At 39.9% G+C, this 25,751-nt stretch overlaps 2 protein-coding genes across 5 annotated transcripts in view; both read left to right on the top strand.

The window, feature by feature from the left end:
• The window catches only part of trim33 (tripartite motif containing 33), a 35,232-nt gene extending 16,462 nt beyond the window's left edge, over positions 1-18,770 (top strand). Inside the window, exons 10-21 of one of the 3 annotated variants that reach the window (XM_085392756.1) lie at positions 50-244; positions 6,570-6,626; positions 6,824-7,024; positions 9,337-9,466; positions 9,738-9,801; positions 11,222-11,375; positions 11,558-11,988; positions 12,332-12,443; positions 12,521-12,595; positions 14,985-15,137; positions 17,187-17,237; positions 18,010-18,770. In XM_085392756.1, the coding sequence (XP_085248882.1) occupies positions 50-244; positions 6,570-6,626; positions 6,824-7,024; positions 9,337-9,466; positions 9,738-9,801; positions 11,222-11,375; positions 11,558-11,988; positions 12,332-12,443; positions 12,521-12,595; positions 14,985-15,137; positions 17,187-17,237; positions 18,010-18,231 (1,845 nt within the window). In that variant the 3' untranslated portion in view covers positions 18,232-18,770. The remainder of the gene's footprint in view (positions 1-49; positions 245-6,569; positions 6,627-6,823; positions 7,025-9,336; positions 9,467-9,737; positions 9,802-11,221; positions 11,376-11,557; positions 11,989-12,331; positions 12,444-12,520; positions 12,596-14,984; positions 15,138-17,186; positions 17,238-18,009) is intronic. The other 2 variants (XM_085392758.1, XM_085392757.1) reach the window with 2 other exon arrangements.
• A 644-nt stretch (positions 18,771-19,414) lies between these two features.
• On the top strand, positions 19,415-25,530 carry slc66a1 (solute carrier family 66 member 1). Of its 2 annotated transcripts, none has more exons than XM_085394517.1 (8): positions 19,415-19,550; positions 20,601-20,815; positions 20,948-21,077; positions 21,907-21,994; positions 22,193-22,347; positions 22,437-22,529; positions 23,177-23,362; positions 24,105-25,530. In XM_085394517.1, the coding sequence occupies exons 2-8, from the start codon at positions 20,625-20,627 to the stop codon at positions 24,189-24,191; spliced, it is 930 nt and encodes a 309-aa protein (XP_085250643.1). In that variant the 5' UTR covers positions 19,415-19,550; positions 20,601-20,624; the 3' UTR covers positions 24,192-25,530. The 2 variants fall into 2 exon arrangements, with proteins under 2 accessions (XP_085250643.1, XP_085250642.1); XM_085394516.1 differs by lacking the exon at positions 19,415-19,550 and adding an exon at positions 20,134-20,253 and having other exon boundaries at positions 24,105-25,528.
• Positions 25,531-25,751: the final 221 nt, after the last annotated feature.

Genomic DNA, 25,751 nt, shown 5'->3' with positions numbered 1-25,751 from the left:
AACAGGAGTCGAATATGTCTGTATGGTTTCTGTTTTTGTTTTCCACCAGCCCCCAAGACTCATCAGTATGCAGCAGATACCACGAGGGCCTGGGGGTATGAATGGGGGGCCGGGCCCCCCATTGTACCCTTCCTCACACCATATGCGTCTACCTGGCCCATCGCCGGGTCGAATGCCCACCAGTCAGCCGAGACATAATGGACAGCAGTATCCTACGATGATGCAGCCGCAGCTACAGAGACAGGTCAGTACAAAACACACTCTAGTTTCACTACATGGAAATAGCTGAACAGGTGTAATTTTATTATGTAAGGCACATTTAGATTAATTTATTAAATGTGACTGGTAAACAGCTGTTTGACCAAAAATGCCATTCTTAATACCGTTCGTGTATAGATAGACAGAGCAAGGCTGATATTAAGCAGCCTGATAGCTGACTTAAGAAAGTAGTTTGAACAATATCCAGTATATTATTTGGGGGGGAGCCCCTGCAATATGGAACGCCAGGACTGCCATAATGAATTAATTAAATACACCATTAAATAATTAATTAAATGTGGCAATAATTAATTAAAATTGGAATTAATTAATTAAATAAATAGTTATGATATATGTAATTAATTAATTATTGACACATTTAATTAATTATTTATGTATTTCACGTTTTAATTAATTATTGACACATTTAATTAATTATTTATGTATTTCACGTTTTAATTAATTATTGACACATTTAATTAATTAATTATTGACATATTTAATTAATTATTTATGTATTTCACATTTTAATTAATTATTGACACATTTAATTAATTATTGACACATTTAATTAATTATTTAATGATATATTTATTTATTTCATTTTGGCAGTCTTGGCGCCTGGCTCTCATCATGAAATAATTTTATCTGTCAGCCTCACCCATCAAACTCAGGGGGCGGGGTTAACGCTGATCGAGTCAAAACCATTGCTTTGGCCTGGTGGCCATTGTTTCTAGCACACAACAACCGGCATGTGGAAGCTAACAGAACTGAGCTTTGAAAAACCCTGTTTGTGTGTTACCAAATACCGTTTTAATATTTTTTTAGCCGAGAATGTAGTGGTTTAATCTTCATGTGTCTGGTCGGTTTGTCAAGATACAGCCTCTTTGCAAAAGTGTTTCGATGATTTCGGAGATGTCGTCCCAGTCTCACGGCAAAGCGTGGGATAGACCCGCTCGCCTCGCAAGCAATCCCACCGACAAAGCGCAGGCCCCGGTACACAGCTGTAGTAACCCCCGCTGACTTCTTTTACTGAGGTTATATTTATCGGTGTTTTATTTCCTGATGTTCTTATGTGTCCTACGTGTTTCAGTCGCCAATTCTGAATTATAACTAACATTAAAAACATGTTTAAGGAGGAGAGAGAGCAAATAAATCTGTTTAACATCTGATCTTTGGGTTTTTGTTCAGTAATCAGCGTGACCTGTGTATAAACACATAAAAGAGATAACGTTGGTGTTTCCGTCATGTAGTAACTGCTGGCTTTAACTGTACAAAGATTGTTCGACACTATGAAACACATACAGACTTCATGATGTTCGGCTAATATTTTTATTGTGAATATTAATCATGCTGACCTCGCTCTGTACACCACGCAGCGAGGTCAGCATATCCACGATATCCTCAGCTCCATGAGTTAACACAAAGTTTCCCAGCTGACTATCTAACTGCCAACTATTCCAGAGACGTGAAAATATACAGCATAAAGAAAAGTGTAAGAGACTCAGCAGCAGATTAGAATAACAGTTATACATTTAATAAATCACCAAATGAATCCAAGAAACGAGCAAACCTGTTCCGACAATTTGAATTTGTATTCCCTCAGCTGCAGACTCGCTGCTGTTTAAATGTTTGAAAAGGAAGATTAGATATAAACAAACGTCAAACATAGACTCAGTCTGCCTTCACATTTGATATGAGGCCAGCACGTATAGTGGCCTCAGCAGGCTATTACTGAAATACACGTGCTATATCTTAAACTATGATATAAACAGGGAGGTCCTATTAACATGTTTAGTTTTAAAGGACACCTTCCTGCCTTTAGTCTCATTCATGAGCAGTATTCGTTTTCTTCTAACATCCAGAATGTGTTTCATAGTTTGTAACAAGCCTTTGACAGGTAGAGAGAGAGAGAGAGAGAGAGAGAGAGAGAGAGAGAGAGAGAGAGAGAGAGAGAGAGAGAGAGAGAGAGAGAGAGAGAGAGAGAGAGAGAGAGAGAGAGAGAGAGAGAGAGAGAGAGAGAGAGAGAGAGAGAGAGATAAGAAGAGAAAATGCTCTCAATTATGGAGACAGGCAAATGGTTCATTTATGTTTGATGTGTGTTTATTCCTCCCTAAATATCGTCGGTGAAGTTTGCCATGTACGTCAGATTTTCCTGCGCATTTTTATACCTCTGCCAACAGAGAGAGAAAAAAAATCACATTCTAACAGACAGCTGGTGCTTAGAATACAGTTGAATAACTATTAAAAAACAGATGATATTTAGATGATAGTTCAGTCTAACACATGTGCCAGTGAACCATTAAACGTCTGTGAAACTATGCAGTTATGAAACGTAACTTTAACCTCAGCCAAACCAATTTGCTCAGTTGTAAATAAAACAGCGAAGTAAACGTGACCCGACAGACAGAACCTGAGTGAATGAAGTCCAGCGTTTAACCACTGAGAGCTAAAACTCAGCTGAGGTTTGAAAGCTGTGTGCTGGTGATTGGACATCAGCCGCTGATAAAGCTGGCTCGCCTATAAAGTGCTCTGTAAGGAAACAAGCTCCAGCAGCTCTGCGCTCGGGGAAAATACTATATTTACTTATCTTGTGCAGTTAAACTGTGACTATCACCAGGTAACTAGGCGTGTTTCTTGAATTAGCAGCAGGTGTTAAACAGCTGACAGATGAGGAGGAGGATGCATGCAGGTAAACTGAGGGTCTGCTGAGCTGATCGCTGGTTTCGTGAGAAAAATGTCAGCTCGTTCTTTATGTTACAGAAGCACAGAGACACAAGACCAGGCGGAAAGAGACGATCGTTCGGTGAAAATGAGAATCTGCGAATGCAACATGTGGAACACGGAGAGTGGAATATGTAAACAAACCGGTTAATGTACCCCCTCAGTGCGCTCTGCATGCTAACTGTTAGCAGAGCTAGTGAAATCTCTGAAAACATCTGAGCACTTTTGCAAGCATGTTCTATGTTGACAACCTGACCAGACATACGGCGCGACATTCGCGGCTAAAACACTGTTAAAAGTGTAGCTGGTGACAGAAAAACAGGGTATTTTAAAACTACACCACCACCATTGCTGCCTGTGATTTGATCTGCATTCTGGGATAACTGGCTGCTCCAAGTCTACACAAGCAATCGATTATCTAGGATCGACCTGTTTTGACTTACTTTGCACGGCAACCAATCAAATGTTAGAGAAGCTGCATGGGCAGCGTTAACCCCGCCCCCTGAGTTTGATGGGTGAGGCTGACAGATAAAATTATTTCATGACGAGAGCCAGGCGCCAAGACTGCCAAAATGAAATAAATAAATATATCATTAAATAATTAATTAAATGTGTCAATAATTAATTAAATGTGTCAATAATTAATTAATTAAATGTGTCAATAATTAATTAATTAAATGTGTCAATAATTAATTAATTAAATGTGTCAATAATTAATTAAAATGTGAAATACATAAATAATTAATTAAATGTGTCATAACTATTTATTTAATTAATTAATTCCAATTTTAATTAATTATTGACACATTTAATTAATTATTTAATGGTGTATTTAATTAATTCATTATGGCAGTCCTGGCGTTCCATATTGCAAGGACATGACAGGAGTGGCATCCAGTGTGCTCTGCTGTTGCAACCTATCTACCAGGTGGTCAGGTCTGCTTGCCTGAGCATCTAATAAATTGGAGTGTGTGTATGTAGTGTAGGAGTGTAAGTAAGAAAGTCTAGTATTAAAGAAATAAAGGCATTTTTGAGGTTAATAATTTTTAATATTCTCAAACATTATTAACCTCACCGTTTTTTCTATAAGACACTATCTAGGACTTCCTAAACAATACAATTATGGGTGTTTGTCCAGATTCAACCTTTACCAAAGAAAACATCAGCCCCACCTTTATCAGTCTGAGTTTAGACTGATCTTGATGGGTGTCTTTGTACCTCTGATTCGTTAAGCTAATGGGTTATTGTTGTCACCCTGGCGGGTCTGCCTCATGAACTCCCAAGTTAGTTAATGTGATAACTCCAGAACGAAATGACATATGAGTTTCAAATTGATGCCAAAGGTGTATCTACTAAAAATCTCTGACTAGTTTGAATATCATTGACCTGGGCCTCTAGATCAGCGAGTCACCAAATCTCATGAATGCAATAACTTGAGAACAAGCTGACGTAAGATTTTGAAGTTCATAGAAGTCTGAGGGGTACCACTGGCAACCGCCAGTATTTTTGTAAAAGTCATTGATTCATAGATGGATATTCATTTTAAATTAACAGCCGATGGTGCAGCCGTCTATCTTCACTCTTCTAATAGTAGCATGGTTAAATTACATCATTTAATCAAAGCTGAAGTTCAATTTGCAGTATGTGCAAGAAGAAACTGAATTAGAAAAATGTAACTACCATTTTCATGTAAGAATATAAAATATTAATAATCTAATTACACTGCAATATCCACTGATCACATTACATAGAAATCTCTTCATTTTTATGTCACCCACTAATATAAAAATGGACATAATTTCACAGATGCTACTTCTTTTTTTTTTATTGTGGGGCAAACAAAAGTTTCTGTAATCTATCAAATTATATGCAAGCCATATAGAAAATAAGGATAATATCTGTGAATGTCAGATTTTTATTTTTATTTTTTGTATAATCATCATTTAACCAGATGAGCCCAAAGAGAGCGGACCACTTTTTCCTTTTCTCTTTTTGAATCCAAATTCACTTCATCCCTTTCTTGCATTCTTACTTCAATGGTTTCAGACACCAGACTTGATATATTGTGTACTTGGCCGATTTGTGATGTGATGACACCTTTTAGTCATGCAGTTAACACTGGAAACAAGATTGAAGTCTCAACAAAGGTTCCTGTGAGGGAAACGGGCTGTTAGATGTGTATTTTCTGCCATCTGCTTTCATGTATGACTGTAACAGAATCACTAAAGCTTATCTGGGTGAATAGTGGCGTTAATTTAAGAAATGTAAACTCTGTAAATGTTAAGGTTTTAGCAAAATTCAAAAGCAAGTGTTGTGTATATATGTGTGTGCACTATTAAATGTAATATTTATTTTCTTTTTTTGCTAAAATGCATAACGTATTTTATAGAAGCACAAGGAATTCACCTTCAGGAGAAAATTGACATTTATTTTCGTCAATTTTCGTTAATTAAAAGATTATTGTCTCCTAAAAATAAGAAATCTGCTGTTGGATGATGTTGGATATAAAGCCCTACATAAATACTTATTTAGTTGTGAGTAGAGCTGCTGGATTGTGACCAAAATCGTGGTTATTGTGGTCGATGTTAAGACCATGAATAAGTAAGGCAATTATTGAGTCTCTTCTTTGACTTTGGCTTTAAGAGATGCTACTAGTGTAGCATTGTGGTTAGCACTTTGAGTTTTCATGTTCTCCTTGTGTCAATTTGGGTTTCCTCTGCGCACTCATGCTTCCTCCCACATGCATATTAGGTTAATTGGCGATTCTAAATTGCAGTAGGTGTGATGTGAGTAAAAGATCACCTGTCCCTCTGCATTAGCTTGTCACAGACCTGTCCAGCGTGTACCCTGCCTCTCTACCTGCAGCCTCCCTGCAATGAACAATGAGCAATGAACTGCTCTTTAACAGTAGATTTCCTTGAACTGAAAATAAAATTGAATATAAAAATATAAATAATAAAACTCAAAAAAGCCTGTAAATTGAATTCTATATGATGCATGCATTGCAGGGTATAACTGGGTTTTTAGAGAAGGTTGAAAAGCCACTGTTAAAGGAAAGGAACACGTTAGATTTTTAACAGATACACATGTAAAAACCTTTTCTCGTAAATTTAACAGTCTTATTCATTCAGAAAAGCAGCGAAACATTTTTTTTGTCCTGAAATGAATGCAGTTAATTGATTTTTAGAATAATTAAGCCAGGGTTATTATATAAAGTCCATTTAAAACTGTTTGTCATTCAGGTTTTAATTTCAAATTTAGCTGTGCTATTATGGAAAAATGAATTTTTAAATTCAATTTTCTACACACAAATGATAATTAAATTTGATGAAGTATAACATCCAAACACACCATTAATGATTCCTTGAAAAGGAAATCTGAAACTGTTGTTCCAGAGAAGGCTGCAAAGGACTTCCTCAGCTCTGCTTAACACTACCTCTCCAGTGTATCTGTACACATTAATTTTCTTGAATACCATTTACTGTATAAAATACCATTTACAATATAAAAATGTACATTTGCTGCCTGCATGCACGACTAGGTAAGAGAAGCTCCACTATATCCAGCCCCTTTTTCTTTGTGTCCAGATGTCTATAGAATCTGAGATGAGCCACCAAAGGTTTCGTTTCTTACTACAATCAGGGGTTTGGCACTTTTTTCTTACTTTGTCATTAATTTGTCTTGTGCAGCATGTGTGGTCATTCAAATGCATGATGATGCAGCAATGTTGTTTGCACAACAAAGATTTATTTTTTTCTTATTTAAACCTCAGTGAGTGACCTGCTTCCCTCCTCTCCTCCCTCCTTTTCCTCTATACTTTCCCTTCTCTTTTTCCATGTAGCATTCTAATCCAGGGCATGCAGGACCTTTTCCGGTTGCATCCCTGCATAATGCCAATCCCACGAGTCCCACCAGTGCTAGTATGGCCGGCGCCCACGCACACCGTAGCCCTGTAAACCCTGCCATGGGTCCTATTGAGCTCATCCCATCCGTCACCAATCCCGAGAACCTGCCCTGCGTACCTGAGATCCCTCCCATTCAGGTAAGCACATTTTATTGTTGTTCAGTTTTCAAAATAAAGTTGATTAACAATCAACATTTCTTTACATTACATTTCATTACATTGTTTTTTTTTTTTTAATCAGTATAAATTATATAAAATGTGTTAACTCCATCCATCCATCCATCCATCTTCATCCGCTTTATCCGAGGCCGGGTCGCGGGGGCAGCAGCCTAAGCAAAGAGGCCCAGACCGCTCTCTCCCCAGCCACCTCCTCCAGCTTATCCGGGGGAATACCAAGGCGTTCCCAGGCCAGCCGAGAGATATCTCTCCAGCGTGTCCTGGGTCTGCCCCGGGGCCTCCTCCCGGTGGGACATGCCTGGAACACCTCACCCAGGAGGCGCCCAGGGGGCATCCTTGTCAGATGCCCGAACCACCTCAGCTGGCTCCTTTCGATGTGGAGCAGCAGCTGCTCTACTCTGAGCCCCTCCCGGATGGCCGAACTTCTCACCCTATCTCTAAGGGAGAGGCCAGCCACCCTTCGGAGGAAGCTCATTTCTGCCGCTTGTATCCGCGATCTCGTTCTTTCGGTCACTACCCACAGCTCGTGGCCATAGGTGAGGGTAGGGACGTAGATCGACCGGTAAATTGAGAGCTTCGCTTTTACACTCAGCTCCCTCTTCACCACGATGGACCGGTGCAGCATCTGCATTACTGCAGCTGCAGCCCCAATCCGTCTGTCGATCTCCGGCTCCCTTCTCCCATCACTCGTGAACAAGACCCCGAGATACTTGAACTCCTCCACTTGGGGCAGGAACTCATCCCCGACCCGGAGTGGGCACTCCACCCTTTTCCGGCTGAGAACCATGGCCTCAGATTTGGAGGTGCTGATCCTCATTCCCGCTGCTTCACACTCTGCTGCGAACCGTTCCAGTGCGAGCTGGAGGCCCTCACCCGATGAAGCCAACAGAACCACATCATCCGCAAAAATCAGAGATGAGATTCTGAGGCCACCGAAGCGAAAGCCCTCCGCCACTTGGCTGCGCCTAGAAATCCTGTCCATAAAAATTATGAACAGAACCGGAGACAAAGGGCAGCCCTGGCGGAGCCCAGGAACGGGAACGAGTCCGACTTATTGCCGGCAATGCGAACCAAGCTCTTGCAACGGTCGTATAGGGATCGAATGGCCCGTAGCAATGGGCCAGACACCCCATACTCCCGCAACACCTCCCACAGGACACCCCGAGGGACACGGTCGAATGCCTTCTCCAAGCCCACAAAACACATGTAGACTGGTTGGGCAAACTCCCATGCACCCTCGAGTATCCTCGAGAGGATAAAGAGCTGGTCCAGTGTTCCACGACCAGGACGAAAACCGCATTGTTCCTCCTGTATCCGAGGTTCGACTAACGGACGAACTCTCCTTTCCAGCACCCTGGCATAGACTTTCCCAGGGAGGCTGAGGAGTGTGTGTTAACTCTTTGTTAGGAAATTGTGTATCACAGCACTAAAAAAAAACGCAAATAGTTGCGCAATAAATATTAAAATGTATAAAGTTTGTATATGTTGTTTTCTGGTTGTATAATTGTTAGAGTGAATTGTTAAATGTTGTCATTTTTATGCTTACCATCTCTACATTGTTTTAACTCTGTGATGAAAGGAATTCATTCACCCAGATTCTCGAGGTTCTGGGCGGGGGCTGTAGTGTTTTATCACAGGCACATCCTATCTGGAAGATCTGTTTCTTGTGATGTTGCTTCCTGCTTTTATGACCCTTTTGGTCAGCAGGAGGTATCACACACACACACACGCACACAGATGTTTACACATACACACGCATAGTGCTTTGTCTTTGTAACCATTTGGGGGTTTTACGTGGGTGGTGCTTTTGCTGTGATGTGTATTGTGTGAACTGTTTTCCCAATAAAAGGCAGCAAGCGGAGGCCATCGTTGGGGTCATTTTGTGGTAGACGCCAACGAGGCCTCCCTTGCAAGTACATCGATCGATCGCTGACTGTTTTGTTTTCTTCATGATGAATAAGTCTCTAAACCAGCGGGGCTTGTGGAAACACAGACCCAACAATAATCACTAGCACTGAAAGATGTTTAATATCTGTGAAGCTTAGATTAAAAAAACTCATAAATTAGATATTTGAAAACATGATGAGCAATGTGTGAATTTGTATAGTTACATAAAATGTGTCATGTGACCAGGAATGGTAAAGTTAGTTGCGATTACATGTGTCTGTAGCTGGTGGTGTTTACCTTGGTTGGATATCACTATTTCATTATTTGTTTATTTTTATTTTTGGCCTCTTCACTAACTTTTCTCTATCGCTCTACTTTTTTTGTAGTTGGAGGATGCAGGTACCAACTACCTTGGAGACCTTATGTATCGCGGGATCACAGCCAGCAAGCTTCAGCTGGGTTCAGTGGACATGAACCCCTCACCCGGACTATCCACACACTCTCCTGGATCTTCAGGTATCCGCATGTCTTTTTAAAATATCATTTAATGTTTTATTTGTAACGTTGTTGCAGTTTTAAATCACATACAGTCTATGGGATATTCGGGCGGCATTAATAGCTTTGGATTTTTAGCCTTTGATCTAAATGACACTGATTTTTTTTTTCTTCTTCTTCTTTCTTTTCTTTCCCTGCTTAAGTGCTGTGTACATGTTGAAGAGCTTTAATGTGTACCCAGAGAAAGAGGTGATCATGGATGTTTTGTTCCTTGTTTCATTTATGTCTGCAGGTGTGTCTAATTCCCATACGCCAGCACGGCCTTCCAGCAACTCCAGCACAGGCAGCAGGGGCAGGTAAGACAACATAAGTCAAAATTTTATTAGCAAGGAGAAAGGATTTACAAGTGTTTCCATGACCTTTAGCATAGTGTTGGGTCCATAATAATGTAAAATTTTTCATTTATATCATTTACATCTGTAGCGATAATATAATCATATAAGATCTACAATATGAATATATTGTGGTATTATTTTAATATTGAAAGAACTGTGTGGGAAAATGCTTTTTATATGTGCAGTAATCAGCTCAAAAGTAATTGGACTAATCGACACTAAACCGGTCCAGCTTAGGTACAAAAAGGGGTCGTTTAGATTAAGATTGAATCCTGATGCTGTGAGGAGCTTAAGTAAAAATCTGCTGTGGATGTATTGACTATTGTTTCTGTTTTATGGCAACATCATTCACTCAGGAGAAAATGTCCTGATAAATGGGTGTGATAAATTGCTTTGTAAAGAAAATGACTGAACAGAACAGTCAACAATGCTTGATGAGTTGTTGTTTGTACAAAGATGTGAAGTAGAATTGTGGATTTTGGCTGATGCAATAAAAAAGCTACCTCTGTAAAAATGATGGACAAAGAAAACTGTGGAGGATAAATAGCAACTACTCTTTGTACCATCTCATCTTTCAAGATAAGCGGTGTTTCTGTTATAGTTTGGGCAATCAGTGGAAATGCTCGCACACTGATGATTTTAGTGCCGATGGAGGCAACAGGATGAATGCACAGGATGAGTGTACAGGAGTCTGCTGTGTGCTGAGATTCAGACAAATGTATTAAAACTAATTGAAGGACTCCTTAGCATCTTTGAAATGCTGACAACACAACCACATTAAAACAAATACATCTTACTGGCTGATTTAGTCACCTGTTGAAAGTCTGAGCTGCACTCAACTTGATATAAGATGATGCTCCTATCAGAGCATCACCAGAAAACAAATAGTGTCTCCTCTGTAGATCCAGGATTTCAGGAAGTCTTTGCTTCTCCTAGGCAAGATGTATTAAAGGTGCTCTATTTCACAGTGTTTTCACTGTTAAATGTGATGTTAAATTTGGCAACTGTAATTTTAATCTTTGCTATGTTATTTACATCTTAACATGAGAACTGTATGTGGTCTGGAACGGGAGTCAGACAACTTTGCATTTTCCTTCTTGTATCTCCATTCTTCTGATTCAGAAATCGTGCGTTTTTGTTCTGCATTTATTAATAGAAAGGTTTGTTTGGACAGAGAAAATAAGAGTGCAGAACAAATAAAAGTTATTTCAAATGAAATAACCCTCTCTAGCCCATCTATTTAAAAATAATGCTTTACAAAAACGACTGGGTCAGAACAAAATTCATGTTCTTTTCCAGTTATGCAGGTTTATTCATAATAAGTCAATTATATATAAATGAGGAAGCATGATAAAATTTGGTTTGTTTTTATCTGTTTCAGCTGTAGTTCTGCAGGAAGGGGAGGGCCAGGAGGTGGAGCAGCAGTGGAGCAGGTGACGGTGAAGCAGGAGCCTGGTACAGATGACAGCTATAGCTGTCCAGCTTCTTCTCTGAAGACAGAGCGGGGGAAAGATGCTGGAAGGAGTGCCTGCATGGTATGATATATACAGTTGTAATGTGATAATATCATATTGCAGTACAGCACTGCAAATTCAACAGAAAAGTGATATGATAACACTGTTGACAAAGCTGTATTTAGTTAGAGTAGTGTCTTTATTTTGTCAAATATTGTCGTTTTGCATTAAAACACTGCTTTGTGTGTGCTTTTCCCCTGAAGATGAGCAGTCCAGAGAACAGCCCCCATCCTGTAGTGGGAGCTGTATCTGCAGGCCAAGACGCTCTCAAGGCTCTAGGCGAGCGCATCAAAACGGAACCTCAGTCTGAGACACCTTGTTCTGGACTCAATGACTCCAGTACAGCCGCGTCATCTTCTTCCACAACCACAATGAGCTCCACTACCTCGTCAGCCACAGAGAGCAGCAGCACCACGACAGTTGCTCCACTCACTAATGGAAACTCAAATAAGGGGGGAGAAACCAAAAGGAGTGAGGCTTCTACTGGAACCGGGAATGTTGAAGGGAAAGAGGATGACCCAAATGAAGACTGGTGTGCTGTTTGTATCAATGGCGGTGATCTGCTGTGCTGTGACCGGTGCCCCAAAGTGTTTCACATGAAATGCCATGTACCCACCATAAAAATATTTCCAAAGTAAGTGATTACAATGGAGTTTTATTTTATTTTATTGATTGGACGTCCCCTAAAAAAAGATTACAGATCTCCCAAATGCTTTAGATTAAAATCTTATTTTTACAAGGTCACTCTGTGAAACATAGATGCAATAAAACTTCAAAAGCACAATAAATTAAAATAAAAAGTAGTTGGGTGGATTTCAGGAAGTCACAGATGCAACAGAAAAAAGAAAGACATTAGTAATATAATAGCCGAATAATAGTCACAGGCTGTGATACCAGCAGATGCGTTGATCTCTTTAAACCCCCAAACACACTTCCATGCGATTCTGAATGTGCTGTGTGTTATTTGTGTGTCACAGGGGCGACTTTCTCTGCACGTTTTGTCGGAGTATAACCAACCCTGAAATAGAGTACTGTGATGATAGCAGGAAGGGCAAAGGAGAGCCGGGCCTGAGTGCTGAGGACCAAAGGGTCAGTAAAACAACCACAGTAATCCACATTGATGTGACTGATACAAGGCAACTAATTCTCTCTTCTTACGTCCTCAGAAATGTGAACGCCTCCTGCTGTACATCTTCTGTCATGAGCTCAGCGTGGGCTTTAGGGAACCTGTTCCTAGCTCTGTAAGTAGCACTGTGTCAGCTGTGCTGCACCACCATTGCTGCTGTGAAGATTCTACTTCCTTGTGTTGTTAGCAAAATTTAATTGTTCCTCATTTCGTGTGTTGTTTGACATTAACTCCTGTATTTTCTGTTTTTCTTCCAAAATTAATAAATGTCCGATTATATGGGCTCAAAATGTGGTCATAAATATTTTGTACTTGTAAATCGGTTTTGTACTTGTAAAAAAGATTTGTATGTGAAAAAAAAATTTGTGCGTGTGTAAAAAAGATTTGTATGTGTAAAAAAGATTTGTGTGTGGACTTAGCCAAAAAAAACCCTGCAAGTTACAACTACGAATTTTGACCCTATTTTTCTTCCTTTCATCTGATTGGTGAATGTCATGTCAATCACAAATGTAACAATCCAATCAGAGAACAGATGGGTTTGGCTGTCGGAGGGGCGCTTTTTTTGAACTGCAGGTCTTTGAAGGGAATAAATGCCCTTTTACATGCCAACCCAGCGTTTTCCTTCATCACCACGAAGGAAAACAGTCTGTGGTCGTCCGAGTTTGGTGATTTTTGTGTCACAGGACTACGTGTTTAATACAGGGACTTCCACAGCCTTTTCAACAGCGCTGCGGACCGCGGGGTGGGGGCGGGCAGTGTTTTGGAAATGACAGTCTTCATTACAAAGCTTTCTTCGTTATGAATTAGCATACATGTTTTTATTGAACATTTAAAGAACTAGCAAAAAAACACCACAAACTATTGTAGTTCACATAAAGTCAGAGATAAAAACGACAAGGAGCAGGTGCATCTAGCACAGGTAGAGCTGCTGCAAAAACTCAGAGCTCAGCAGCCAGCAGCAAATTCTGGATCCTTTGCTTTTAGTTAGCAGTTAGCATTAGCAGCACATCCTGCGTCCGATGTGAAAGGACTTTTATGCTGCGCGCTGTGACTCACAGCAATGGTCCCGGGTCAGCCCTGGCGTTGTGTTAAACGAATCCTAAAGTAATAATGTATTTCTAACCACTGATATACCACAACTTTTTCCTTTCAACAGCTGCTGAAAGTAAGGGGACCTAACTGCTATCGGATATTTATATAGAGATTACCCTTCAAGGACCTGCAGTTCAAAAAAGTGCCCCTCCGACAGCCAAACCCATCTGTTCTCTGATTGGATTGTTTAATTTGTGATTGACATGACATTGACCAATCAGCTTAAAGGAAGAAAAATAGGGTCAAAATTCGTAGTTGTAACTTGCAGGGGTTTTTTTTGGGCTAAGTCCACACACAAATCTTTTTTACACATACAAATCTTTTTTACGCACGCACAAATCTTTTTTACGCACGCACAAATCTTTTTTACGCACGCACAAATTTTTTTTACGCACGCACAAATTTTTTTTACGCACGCACAAATCTTTTTTTACGCACGCACAATTTTTTTTTTTTTTTTTTTACACATACAAATCTTTTTTACAAGTACAAAACCGATTTACAAGTACAAAATATTTATGACCACATTTTGAGCCCATACGATTACTGTAGAACTGACGGTAGCTTGTGGTCTCAGTGGATACACTTACCCCACTTTTTTGCTTAAAATTTTTTTTTCTTACAATTTTTTTCTGATGTATTGAAAAATTTCTGTTCTTGTCAGGCTCTTATTACCACATATAGAACCACCTTTTATATTTTTAACTGATTCTTCGGGAGGGATCTTCCTGTGTTCTGGTGGTTTGCAGCACATGCCAATGTGACCACAGCATTTCTATGTCCCAGCCACCTGCCTTTTGCAGGTCTTCCTCTTTGTTTTCGCCTCACATTTCTTACCTGTCCTTACTGTCAAGCTGCAAATACAGGCAGAAATGCTGAAAGAAAAAGTTTAACATTTTAAAAGTGAAGTGGTATTTTGATTTTCATGGCCAGAGGCCATCTAAAAACTGAGGTTGTCCTCTCATTGCTCTTTCTTGTCCTTAGAATTTTAGAAATTTAGAAGTTACGACACTAGGTCCAAAGGGTAGGATCTCCTGCGACAGATATCAAAATCCACACAAGTTTGTGTAAAGTAATGTATTTGTACCGTATTATTTCACATGTTCTTTGGCATGTATTCGGTATAAGTTACTCAAACATGCTGTGCTAATAATGGGTTTCATTTTGCTGTATGCCCATTTATATTGGACTGCACTATAGCATGGCTGCAATTTACTGCTACCACAGTTGTGGGTTATGACAGTGTTTAAATGCATCTTTGTTTCTAAACGTCTGATCTGCTGTTGGGGTTTGGGGAAATCTCTAAATTCTAAAATCTTTATAATCTAAAAACGTTGTTTACGTCTCACCAAAAGAAAAATATTTGGAGTCATGTGAAATAATTTGAGATGTTATCTGACCTGCTTTTTTAGGTACCCAACTATTACAAGATAATCAAGCAGCCCATGGACCTAAAGAAGGTGAAGAAGAAGCTGCAGCTGCGGAATTCCCAGTACTACCAGTCTGTCCAGGAGTTTGTGTCCAATATGCGCCTGGTCTTCAAAAACTGTGCGAAATACAACGAGGTGAGCAGCATGAGTCTTGAGACTGCTTCAGGGAATGGCATCTGCTTGTGTGTGCATGCAGACGTGGGTTAGACTGATATGGTTTGATATTTGAATTGCCTGCCGATTCAAAAAATTGAATTATTTGACCATTTTCATGGTCAAACAATAAAAGGCAAACCGTCATATTTGTCTAACCTGATTATGAACACTGCCTGGTATTTCGAGGGGAAATTGGGTGTTTAGGTAGAGTGTGTTCAGTTTCGTACACTAACACTGGCTGTTGAAGGATGGAGTGAGTGTCACTGTGCTCTTTTTACACTGGCTGCAAGAACACCGTGTGACTGTTAACACCGTCTGCGTTATAATGAAACCCCACATTTTTGTTTTTTAATGGATGGCTGTGATTACCTGTTTATTTTTAATACAGTTCACATAATGTTCATCTACATTCTCCTTAGGAGAAATAATGCATTTTTACACATGGATGTATTTATTTTTGTTGTTTCGTGGCACTGAAATGCTGGTGGTTTATCAGGAAGTCTGGACTACAGTTCTGGCTAATATTGACTGTGAACACTGAGCCTTGTAGCATGGCTTCACTATATAGATGCAGTGTAATATAATGTGACTGAAATTAACAGCAAGTATGGTTCTCATCTGTGAAGGATGTTGGTCAAAACATCATGTGATTAGCTGGAATGTAATACTTTCTGGTTTTCAGTGAGAGTTGCCAAATATCAGTGAGTCATTCCAGTGATTATGATAGTCGCAAAATATAAAGTTAGGTCATTCATTTATAGTTTATCGTTTTTGGCATTTTTTTTTGTCTTCATTTGGATAGAAGTGAGTATAGCTGGGAAACGGGGAGAGTCAGGAAAGAGGAAAATGGTAAAGGTGTGACCAGCTAGGAATTCACTGCTGCTTGATGGCATATGTGCCCATGTTAAATGCTGTGGTCGCTTCCAAAGATACATTTATTACATACCAGTGGTTGAGACATCAGAGATGCGCTTCTGTTAGAGAAAGAACACCAGTTTAAAAAATGTATGGGATGCTGTGTAACAAAAAAACCAAAACAAAATGCATTTATTTGTAAATCTCATAAACCCATGTTTCATTCACAATGGAACATAGAAAACATAAAATGTTTAAACTGGGACTTATTTTCTCATTTTCAATTTGGTGTCAGCAACAGGTCTCAAAACAGCTTGGATGGGGCCAATAAAGGTCTGGAAGAGAAAGTGGTACTAAAAATGGTGATGACATTGAAATTGACACATATGGAAAAAAAAATCATATGAACGTGATCCAGAAACTCTGTCTCCTCAGGGCCAACGCTCATTTAAAATGGAGTGAGACAAAGTGGAAATGAAAATGACAATGAAATTCGAGAACTGTTGAGCAGGCTACAGTCCTCCATGAGATAAGAATGGGACTGCTTATTCCTCTCCCATTCCTCTCCCCAACATCCAGCAGCAGCTCTCCTCAGTTCTCATATGTTTGCAGATTATTGTTGAAACACAAGGGGATGCTAGACAGTGGTAAACATGGTCCTGTCCTAACTTTCTTTTTTTCTTTTTTCTTTTTAAAAAAAAAAAAGATGTGTTGCTACCATCAAATTCAAATTGAGCTAATATTGTTTTGTGGAACAGTAAAATGCCTCAGTTTGAACATTTGATGTTTTCTGTGTTTCACTGTTTGTGTTTATGAGATTTACAAATAACTCTCATTGCATTCTGTACGATTTACATTTTAATGTAAACTTACATTGAAATTGGGGCTTTAAAACAAGAAATGTGACTGTTGTTGATACAGGAAAAAAGATGCCAGAGAGCTAAACTTGTATTCACTAAAGTTATCACTAGCTGCGTGTGGCTTCCTGTATCCTGTGCGATCTTTACCTGCTGTTAATTTCTGCAGTAATGGGGATACGCACTTTTGTATTCGAGCACAGAAGGCCCGAACAGATTTCTGATCTGTTATTATGTTACCTGCCTATGCTGTGAACTCTTTTCTTTCCCCCTGCTGCTTCACTGTCTTTGTTGTAATGTTATTGCCCCTTTTTAGATGTCTCGAATAATCCAGGTTTATGATGAGGAGAAACAGATTAATACACAGGTAAGCCGTTTCAAATGGAGTGCAGATCTCCTGCCCCCTCCCACTGAGGCTCCAAGAAAAGTTGTACCCCTTTATTAAAGAGAAGAGAATTTCCTTAGATGATGTATGAAGATTAAAGTGTCATTTTGACTGCGCACTGTTTAGAAAAGTATGTCAGATGAGAGGGTGTTTGGAGAATCAAAATAAATCTGTTTAAAAGTGTTTCTGTTTGACTGTTGATGGCTTTAAGTCTGTTTAGTTTTATCGTGTAAGCCATAGAGCATCCAGTGCCTATCTACTACTTTTTTTTATTGTTTGTTTGTTTGTTTGTTTGTTTGTTTGTTTGTTTGTTTGTTTGTTTGTTTGTTTGTTTGTTTGTTTGGAAAGGGTGGAGGCTGTTACATTTCAGCTTTTTTGTTTCTATTTGACATGCACGTGTGTGCCTTGTGCATATAGTGAGCGTCTGAGGATTTCAACAACCTTTAAATAGTCAGATACTATATTTGACCCTACTGGCTGATTAGATCACTAAAACTTTGCAACTTCCATTTATTGTGGAAATGCTTCAGGGAGCCACAGTGGGACAGGGAGGCAGGAAATCCTTGCTCTGTACATCAAGGTTGAGCCGGGGTTACCCCGCCATCAGGAGTCTTAACCAGATCTAATTTGTCTCCTCATTCTCCTCTTCCCCTTCCCGCTTCAACCTATTCATTCTTTCTGCCCAATGGCATTCTCACACAATCTTCCTTCATGTCACTCCTTTTCCCACCTCCTCCTCTTCCTCCTCTGACAGGTGGGATCAGAGATGGCGATATCCGGCAAGGCAGTGAGCCTGTACTTTGAGGAGAAGTTGCAGGAGATCTTCCCAGGCCAAAGCTTTCCTGAAACAGCTGAACCCGAATCTCCGCAAGAAAAAGAAAAGGAGGACGACAATACAGACGACTCCGAGGACGACTTCATACAGCCCCGACGCAAACGGTTGAAAACGGATGAGAAAGTGGTCCACATCAAGTGAGACCCTCATCACGAAGGAAATGAGAGAAGTGAAAAACTGCCTTCCTCATATCCCACACTTCTCTTTGGAGAAAGGAAACACAAAAAACAGATGAGAGATTCTGTAAAAGAAGCTTGGTTTATTTCATCCTTGGCTTTTGAAAGAATTACTCTCAACTACACTAGACATCTGCTTTTCTGAGAACTCTTTACGGACTGAAAGATGGAAGAGCTGCATTCCCTTATTATTTCATGGACATTCAGATTCGCTTGGAAAGATTTTGAAGTAGAACTTGTTTTGCAGTAGTTAGGAAAAGGTTGTTTCTTTTCTATCATCCGTTTTCATATGTAGATTTGTTGTGACAATTGCTTTATAAAAACAAAGAAACCCCCTGTTCTGTTTAATGTATTAAATATATACTTTGACAAGAAGCCTACCAAGTATTTGTATGACTTTGTGGAAACGTTGTGTAAATAAGAGAATCTAGCTCACTGAAGGTGTTCCTGCCGTATTAATGTTTGGGTGCGTCATCAATAAAACCTGTTCTTGAAATATAACAAAGAGAATGTGTTGTGTGGAATAGATTTGAGGTTATCAGAGTTTGCTGTATTGTCATTATGATGACGGATAATTCTAGTTTAGACCTGTTACGGGTTGGATTTCAGGATATTCCTTTGTCCAGAATGGTGCCGCTCACAGCAGTCACAGCTACATTTCTTTATAGAAAGCCTCCAGTCCAGTTACACACCTGTCACAAGGAAAGCACAAAAAGCCTGACGTTTACCGGCAACAATAGCGACTATACAGACAATATCTGATACATTTGTAACATCAGCAGTCAATAATTTACTCTGGCACATCATCAGGCTTACTAAAGCTGCAGGCTCATTAACTAAAGGAGTGAGTAACTATTCTATTAACCTAAAACCTTCATCATTCCAGGTCTACATTAAAGTATCTGAAAGGCATTAAACAGACTTCAGTCAGTAAAAAGGAATAATTTCCTCTTAGATTCTTTTGAGTTGATGCAGTGTTCCTTTAGAGGAAGTCCGACACCGACCTCAGCGTTTCTTCGTGTTGTAATGACTCTGACACATAAAACTTGAGCGTCATGGCTTAAACTGGTCTCCGAGGACCACGTGACATCGGAAACTTAGGAAGCCTGTTAATAAAAGCCACGCGAGCTGACAACAGAGACTTTAGATGCTGAGTCGCCAATCTGACAGTCAGCTGACGCTATCGTGGAGTGTTTAAAAAAAAAAAAAAAAAAAAATAGGAAATGAGTCCTCTCTCTGCTTTCCCGTTCAACATCTGACGTTGGAGTTCATCGTGCTTTTCAGGTAGGATTTAGTTGCGGAATATGCAAATGATCAGAAATATTTTTATTATAATATTAGGTTATTTTGCCACCTCTAATAAAATTGCCTTAGTTGTCCTGTCGAAGTTTAAAGTTCCTTTTATTTTATTTTCTAACATACAGCAGGATTAACTTGTATTGATGTAATTATCGTGTGTATGCTGCTTACTCAAATACAGTAAATATTGGTGACGTGGTCTACTACAAAGGCTAGAATAACTAATGTAAGCAAATGAACCACTTTAACAGGACTTGGCAATATGTGATGGGAGTATGTGAAATGTGTGAGCCTCACTTCTGCAGGTATGTGACAATAACGGGAAAACGTACTGTAAGCATGTCCCTTCGTCTAAATACACTTTTCACAACTAAATTGTGTGAATCAGAAAATTATTTATTATATAATAATTTGTCGACATTATAAATAACCAAAATACAGATAAATTATATTGGTTTAAAATCAATGCGTTAACGCGTCTGGGTCAAACTGAATTTGTTTTTTAAAGGACCAGCTCATTTAATTTGCACCGCAGGTCATATGACGAGTATGTAATCACGTGACTCGTGACTCACGGCTCTGACGCTCCACCAATCAGCTCACACTGAACCTGTTTGTTTCTCGCTTGCTTCGTTTTTACCTGCCATTTCTGACTTGTTCTTCTGAGGACTCCGCCGACACCTCCCAGGCAAGATAAATTTAGCACTTTGTTTACTATGAGTGGGGTCGTTTGGTGATGTTATCCACGTAAAAGCCGCGCACGTGATCCAGTAAACGGTTATCAGGTAGCTGCCGCTTAGCAGCTTAAGCTAACAGACCGTTTCTTGTTATCTGTTTTTGTATTACGTCTGAAAATAGTTTTAGGGCGATGCTAGCTGAATGTGGAAGTGAAGCGGCTGTTTTCAATTTGTTTCGAACGGCATGTAGTTTGAGGTCCTTATGTGATGTTGTCGGTAGTGTCCTCCGCGCTTGTGCTATCATAGTGACTGTGTAGTGAAGATCTGGTTTCATAAGCTGAAGGTGTTGTTTTTACAGAGGCGTCGGTCAGCTTGAAGAACAATGTCCACAGACGGAGTCCTCACACGCGCCACCCTTGGATGGACTACTTCAGAAAACTTCACTTCTCTGTGTCCTAATGGGTCCAAATGGGTTTGGGAGGGCCTTGGGGAATGTGCCCAAGATGCCAGAGATATGGCCAGCGTCTACCTGGGCCTCCTGTCCATCCTCTGCTTCCTGGTGTCTTCATTTCCGTAAGTTTTTATGTTGGTGTCTGTGACTCTGAGCAAACCTTAACTGAACTAAGTGACCTGTATATTTCCATCTCATCTCTCTCTGAATAGTCAGATCAGTAATGCTGATTGTAATACTGCCTCTGATTACAGGCAGTATTACAACTCGTGGAAAAGTGGGAATATGGATCAAGCGCTCTCCATTTGGTTTTTGCTGTTGTGGTTGGGAGGTGACTCTTGTAATCTGATTGGGTCATTTTTGGCAGATCAGCTTCCGCTTCAGGTAAGTTGTAGGGATGTGATCCTTAAGTGGAGTTTAATGTAGAAAATATCAAAAGCAGTGGTGGATGCTCAGTGGTGTTTGTAAAACATCAGAAATTATGTGTCACTGGTTTTTTCTTTTATTTAATCCCCCCCCCCCCCCCCCCCCAAAAAAAAAAAAACAAACAAAAAAAAACAACAACTTTGTGTGGTTTGCAGTGTAATGTCGAAAATGTGTCATTTTTGTGTCATTGATGGAGAGATTTCGCAGTTCTTTCCTCCCCACTGCTGTCAGACTCCACAACAAAGACTCAAACTGATCAAACACACACATCCACACATGTGCAATAACACTAAGTGCGATACTCTTTATCTGACAAAGTTGTACTTTTACTCAGTTGTATTAAGCATTTGTATTCTATTTTTATCCTATTGTATATTTTATTCTGTTTATTCTACTGTATATAGTATTTTATTCTATTCTGTACAGCTGTGTACAGTATTTTATTCTTATAGTATTCTAATTTTTGCTTCATAACGTTTGCACTGTCCACTTCCTGCTGTGACAAAACAAATTTCCCACGTGTGGGACTAATAAAGGTTATCTTATCTTTTCAAGTTTATGTCAGCTAACTATTTCTTGATCAGTAAAATTTGTCTCATGTTGTTTTAGTTTCGCAATGGGCTGCATAGAAATACTGATCCATACAGCATTTGTAGACTGCTTTTTGGTTGTTGTTGTTTTGTTTTTTTTAAAGCAAATTCCATGACAACAGCTAAATCTGTGTTAAGAAAGTCGTTTTTTTCCATTGATCTGTGTCGTTTTGTTTGTCTCTCTTCTTTTCATTCAGCAATACACAGCTATTTATTACGTTGCAGCTGACTTGATCATGCTGAGTATGTACACGTACTACAAGCTGAAGAACAAAGCTTCTCAAGGTGAGCTTTTTTTGGGGGGGGGGGTGGTTTGCCAGCAGTTTTCAATAGAAGAACCAATACCTCTCCTAGAATGTTGTAGCCTCTTTAGACCTGTGTGCTATCGACGTGACGAGAGGTTAATCTGTGTACCCTGTATTTATCTGATGAGGTGTCGTCTGGTCAATTGATTGAGTAACTTATATGTTGTCCTTTCACCAGGCAGGACACGTTTGCTCGTGGTTGGCGTATCCTGCTTCTTATGCTTTGCCACAAGCCTCACCCAACTCCCAGATGTAGGCCCCCACAAGGAAATCATTTCTTCTGGGTTCAGAAGTCGCTCCTTGCTCTCAACCTCTAGCACTAGCTCTATCACAGTGAGTCCTGTTTATTTGCTAAACTGATTTGAAGAAAACTTTTTTTTGTATGTGTGTGTAAAGTAGCATCTCCCCCTCTGTTTCTTCAGCCTTTTACCACTAAAGAGATTATTGGTTTCTGCATTGGGTCAGTGTCATCAGTCCTCTACCTCTGTTCCAGAGGTCCACAGATATACACTAATGTGAGTATGACAAAGTACGGTCTGGTATAAATGTGTAAAGGATTCTGCCCGACATCCTGCAAAGTGTAGGCAGTAGTCAGTAATCCAATGTTATAAAGAGGGAAAAATTACTTTAATTTGTCTCAAGGTTATTTAAGTCCTAGTGGCAAGCAAGAGTAGTATTTCCATGACCACGTACTGCTCCAAGTTTTAAATTATCTTTTAAATAAAGAATATTATCCAGTTAAGTTCAATATGTAAGCTAAAGCATGCTCGCAAATGTTTACTAAAGTGAAAGAAGAAATTTGCTGTACCTGAACAAGAGAAAATGCAAGTGAAACGGCCCGTTTCCCTTGCTAAAAACGAAACTAAAAAGCGCTATACTACTACTGCTTCGTCTCTTACCTGATGTCAGCCTGATTCAGTTGCATTTTAGTTGGTAAACCCACATAGTCTTGCTCACCCACTTAAACTGAGACTGTAACTTGCATGTTTTGGTAGATAGCTCAAAAACTAAAAAGAAAATCTATAAGTGTTTCGACTTTATCCATCTAACCGTGTACTTATTGGCTGTTGAAATGTCATCCATTCCTTTGTAAATAAAAGTGAATAAATTAACACAACATTTTCCTCACTTCCTTTTTCTGCTGTCTCGTTTTCCCCTGCAGTTCAAGAGGAAGTCGACACAGGGAGTTTCTTACTTCCTGTTCGCGCTGGTCATCCTGGGAAACACTACATATGGTCTAAGCGTCCTTTTGAAGAATCCTGACCTGGGCCAGGGTGAGAGCAGCTACATGATCCACCACGTGCCCTGGCTCATCGGCAGCCTCGGCACCCTCAGTTTAGACCTTATTGTATCCTTTTAAGAGAAGCGAAAACATGTACGGGGAGGCTGGGCCTCATGCCTCTGCTGCATGTATGTGGCACATATTTATGAAATTCTGACCGGAAGGGCAGCAGAGCTCTTTAGTGGGGATTAGTTGATTGTGTATTGAACACAATATGGCATATTAATAGTTGCAGGGAAACGGGTTCATGGTTAGGAAAGAAACAAGTCAGTTAAAGCTGCCTCAGTGAAGCCTGTAGGCTACTTCTTTCTTTGCACTGCGTTGAAATGAAGCCACAAGCTGTTTTGTTTTTAGTTAACAGTGACAGTGCAGAAGGGAGCAGCCTGATGATGACTGACATTTAGCAAACATCAGATCAGTGTGGTTCCCTAATTGTGGGTAGTGCGTGTAAATATTTATCTTGGGGTACATCTCTGCTGTCACTGTCTTATGCAGCTTATTTAAAGCTAGCCCATAATCGGCACTGGGACATGGGAAGGTATAGTGGACGTGTTTCTGTGAACGCTGGTTGATCGCTTCAGCCCAGTTTGGAGTCAGTGTTTGCTGAATAGTAGACTGTATTTTTTGTACTATGAATTATGGTGTTTGTCTTTCATTACTTTGCGGTCAAATATTCACTGAAATGAGTAATTAAGGAAGCAGCTGGAGTCTGTACTCTTCTGAGTGAAATCCTCTGGTACTGTCTGCTTTTGCATTTAAAAACAAACAAAACCGAAACATTTTTATGTTCTTTAACGCTGTGATCCAGATCTCTGTCCAGTTCCTGATGTACCGTAACGCTCGGCCACGGGTGGAAGTCAACCACGATGAGACAGCACCTCTTATCAGGAGCTAAACCAGAACAGCCAGAGCTCATCGGTGGCGATCGACCGAATGCTCGCTGTCAGTCGGATCCTTACAATCATCTTTCTGACGCCATCAGGATCTGAACTGGAGACTTGGTGTTATAGATGTATTTATTATGCTGTCAGCCTCTTTAATTTTTACAATCAAGTTTTGTATGTGATTAGTACAGCAGCAATTGAAGTTCTTCACTTTTAGTGAGTTTTACTTTTAGCGTTAAAGGGACGGTTAAAGGTTTCGGGTGTCAGACGTGGATGAAAATATCCCCGTCATCCTGAGACTGAAGTCTCCAAGCTCAGACTTGAAATTTCTAGTAAAAACATCTCGGCTGCATGTGAGCAAGCAAGGGACTGAAACCCATCTCCTATCAAGCAGGCTTGGTGGACCTGTAGCAAAGTATAACACATCCTTTCAGAAAAGGTGATCAGCCTGTATTTGCTTTGATTACCATTATGACAATTTTACTGTTTAATCAGTTTTATTATAACGGGGGGGACATTTTTCAACTTCCTGTAATTGGCTTCCCAACAACAGCAGGGACGCCTGTTTTACTAATGGCCTTTTGTGAGCCTTTGTGTGCCCCGGTGCTTTCATAACGATACCGTGGAAAGAACTTCAGTCACTTTAAATTTTTAAAACGTGATAAATCTAAGGATTATAACAAGCCCAGATGTCTTTTGTCAGCAGGAGCCACTTGTTTACTAAGAAGTTAGGTGAACATGGCCCCTGAGCTCTCAATATGATGCCAACGCTCATGTGATATTATAAACTTGCTGCCTGGAGTGATGATGTCACTGAGAGGTTTCTCTTTTATTCTGGTGCTTTAAGTTGCCAAACCATTTGTCAGCTAGCTAACCACTGCATGAAGCCCTGATCTCTGTAATTGATACCTCCTGTAACTTGAATCCGGTGTTTTCCGGGGAGGGTACACATGACTGTAGTGATGTCTAACTGAACAAAAGAGTCACTTGTATTTGGTCAGTTTTAATTGGTGGTCGCACCAAGTGCCATGCTTATTTGTTTGTCTGGATCAGTTTTTATTGCACTGGTGATGAAGTCACATCGCTTAGCACAGATTTTCAGTACCTTCATGTTTTACATTTTCATCTTCAGTGTTTTGCACAAAAGTATGTACCTGCAGGTCTGGTAAATTAACTTTGGGATAGAGTACTGAAAAGATTAAACTCATCCAGACCATATTTGCTCTGCTGCTTTCACTTTGAGTAAAGTCTCTGTTTTTTATTGAGTCATTTAGGATGAGAAAGGAGAAAAAAAAAAACTCTCTGGGGTTCTCCGTCTCTAACAGTTTACTTTCTTGACAACGCACATTTTCTTTTTTCTTTCTTTTTTTTCCACCCAGTAGAGGGCAAGGTCTGCACTTGGCTTTAATTATGACCTTTCGGCCTTTGCCTCTGCTGACCTGAACCCCCAGTGTGACCGCGTTTGACCTGCTTCTGGGAGGCCTCGACAGCTTTGTTTTTCTTCATTAGCAGATTCACACTGACCCCTGAGTTGCACACCCACGCGTACCCACACATTTTCTCTTACTATT

The sequence above is a fragment of the Rhamphochromis longiceps genome, linkage group LG20, assembly GCF_057381845.1.
Source record: "Rhamphochromis longiceps isolate RC_006_pf linkage group LG20, R_longiceps_female_GT1.1, whole genome shotgun sequence".
Classification (NCBI taxonomy): domain Eukaryota; kingdom Metazoa; phylum Chordata; class Actinopteri; order Cichliformes; family Cichlidae; genus Rhamphochromis; species Rhamphochromis longiceps.
The sequence above is the reverse complement of the archived record's forward strand: the minus strand, read 5'-3'. Positions and strand labels throughout refer to the sequence as shown.

Coding starts and splice junctions, on each gene's coding strand:
- slc66a1 (XM_085394517.1), top strand. CDS start 20,625: ATGTCCACAGACGGAGTCCTCACACGCGCCACCCTTGGATGGACTACT. Junction 20,816..20,947: donor TTCCTGGTGTCTTCATTTCC/GTAAGTTTTTAT, acceptor CTCTGATTACAG/GCAGTATTACAACTCGTGGA. Junction 21,995..22,192: donor GAAGAACAAAGCTTCTCAAG/GTGAGCTTTTTT, acceptor TCCTTTCACCAG/GCAGGACACGTTTGCTCGTG.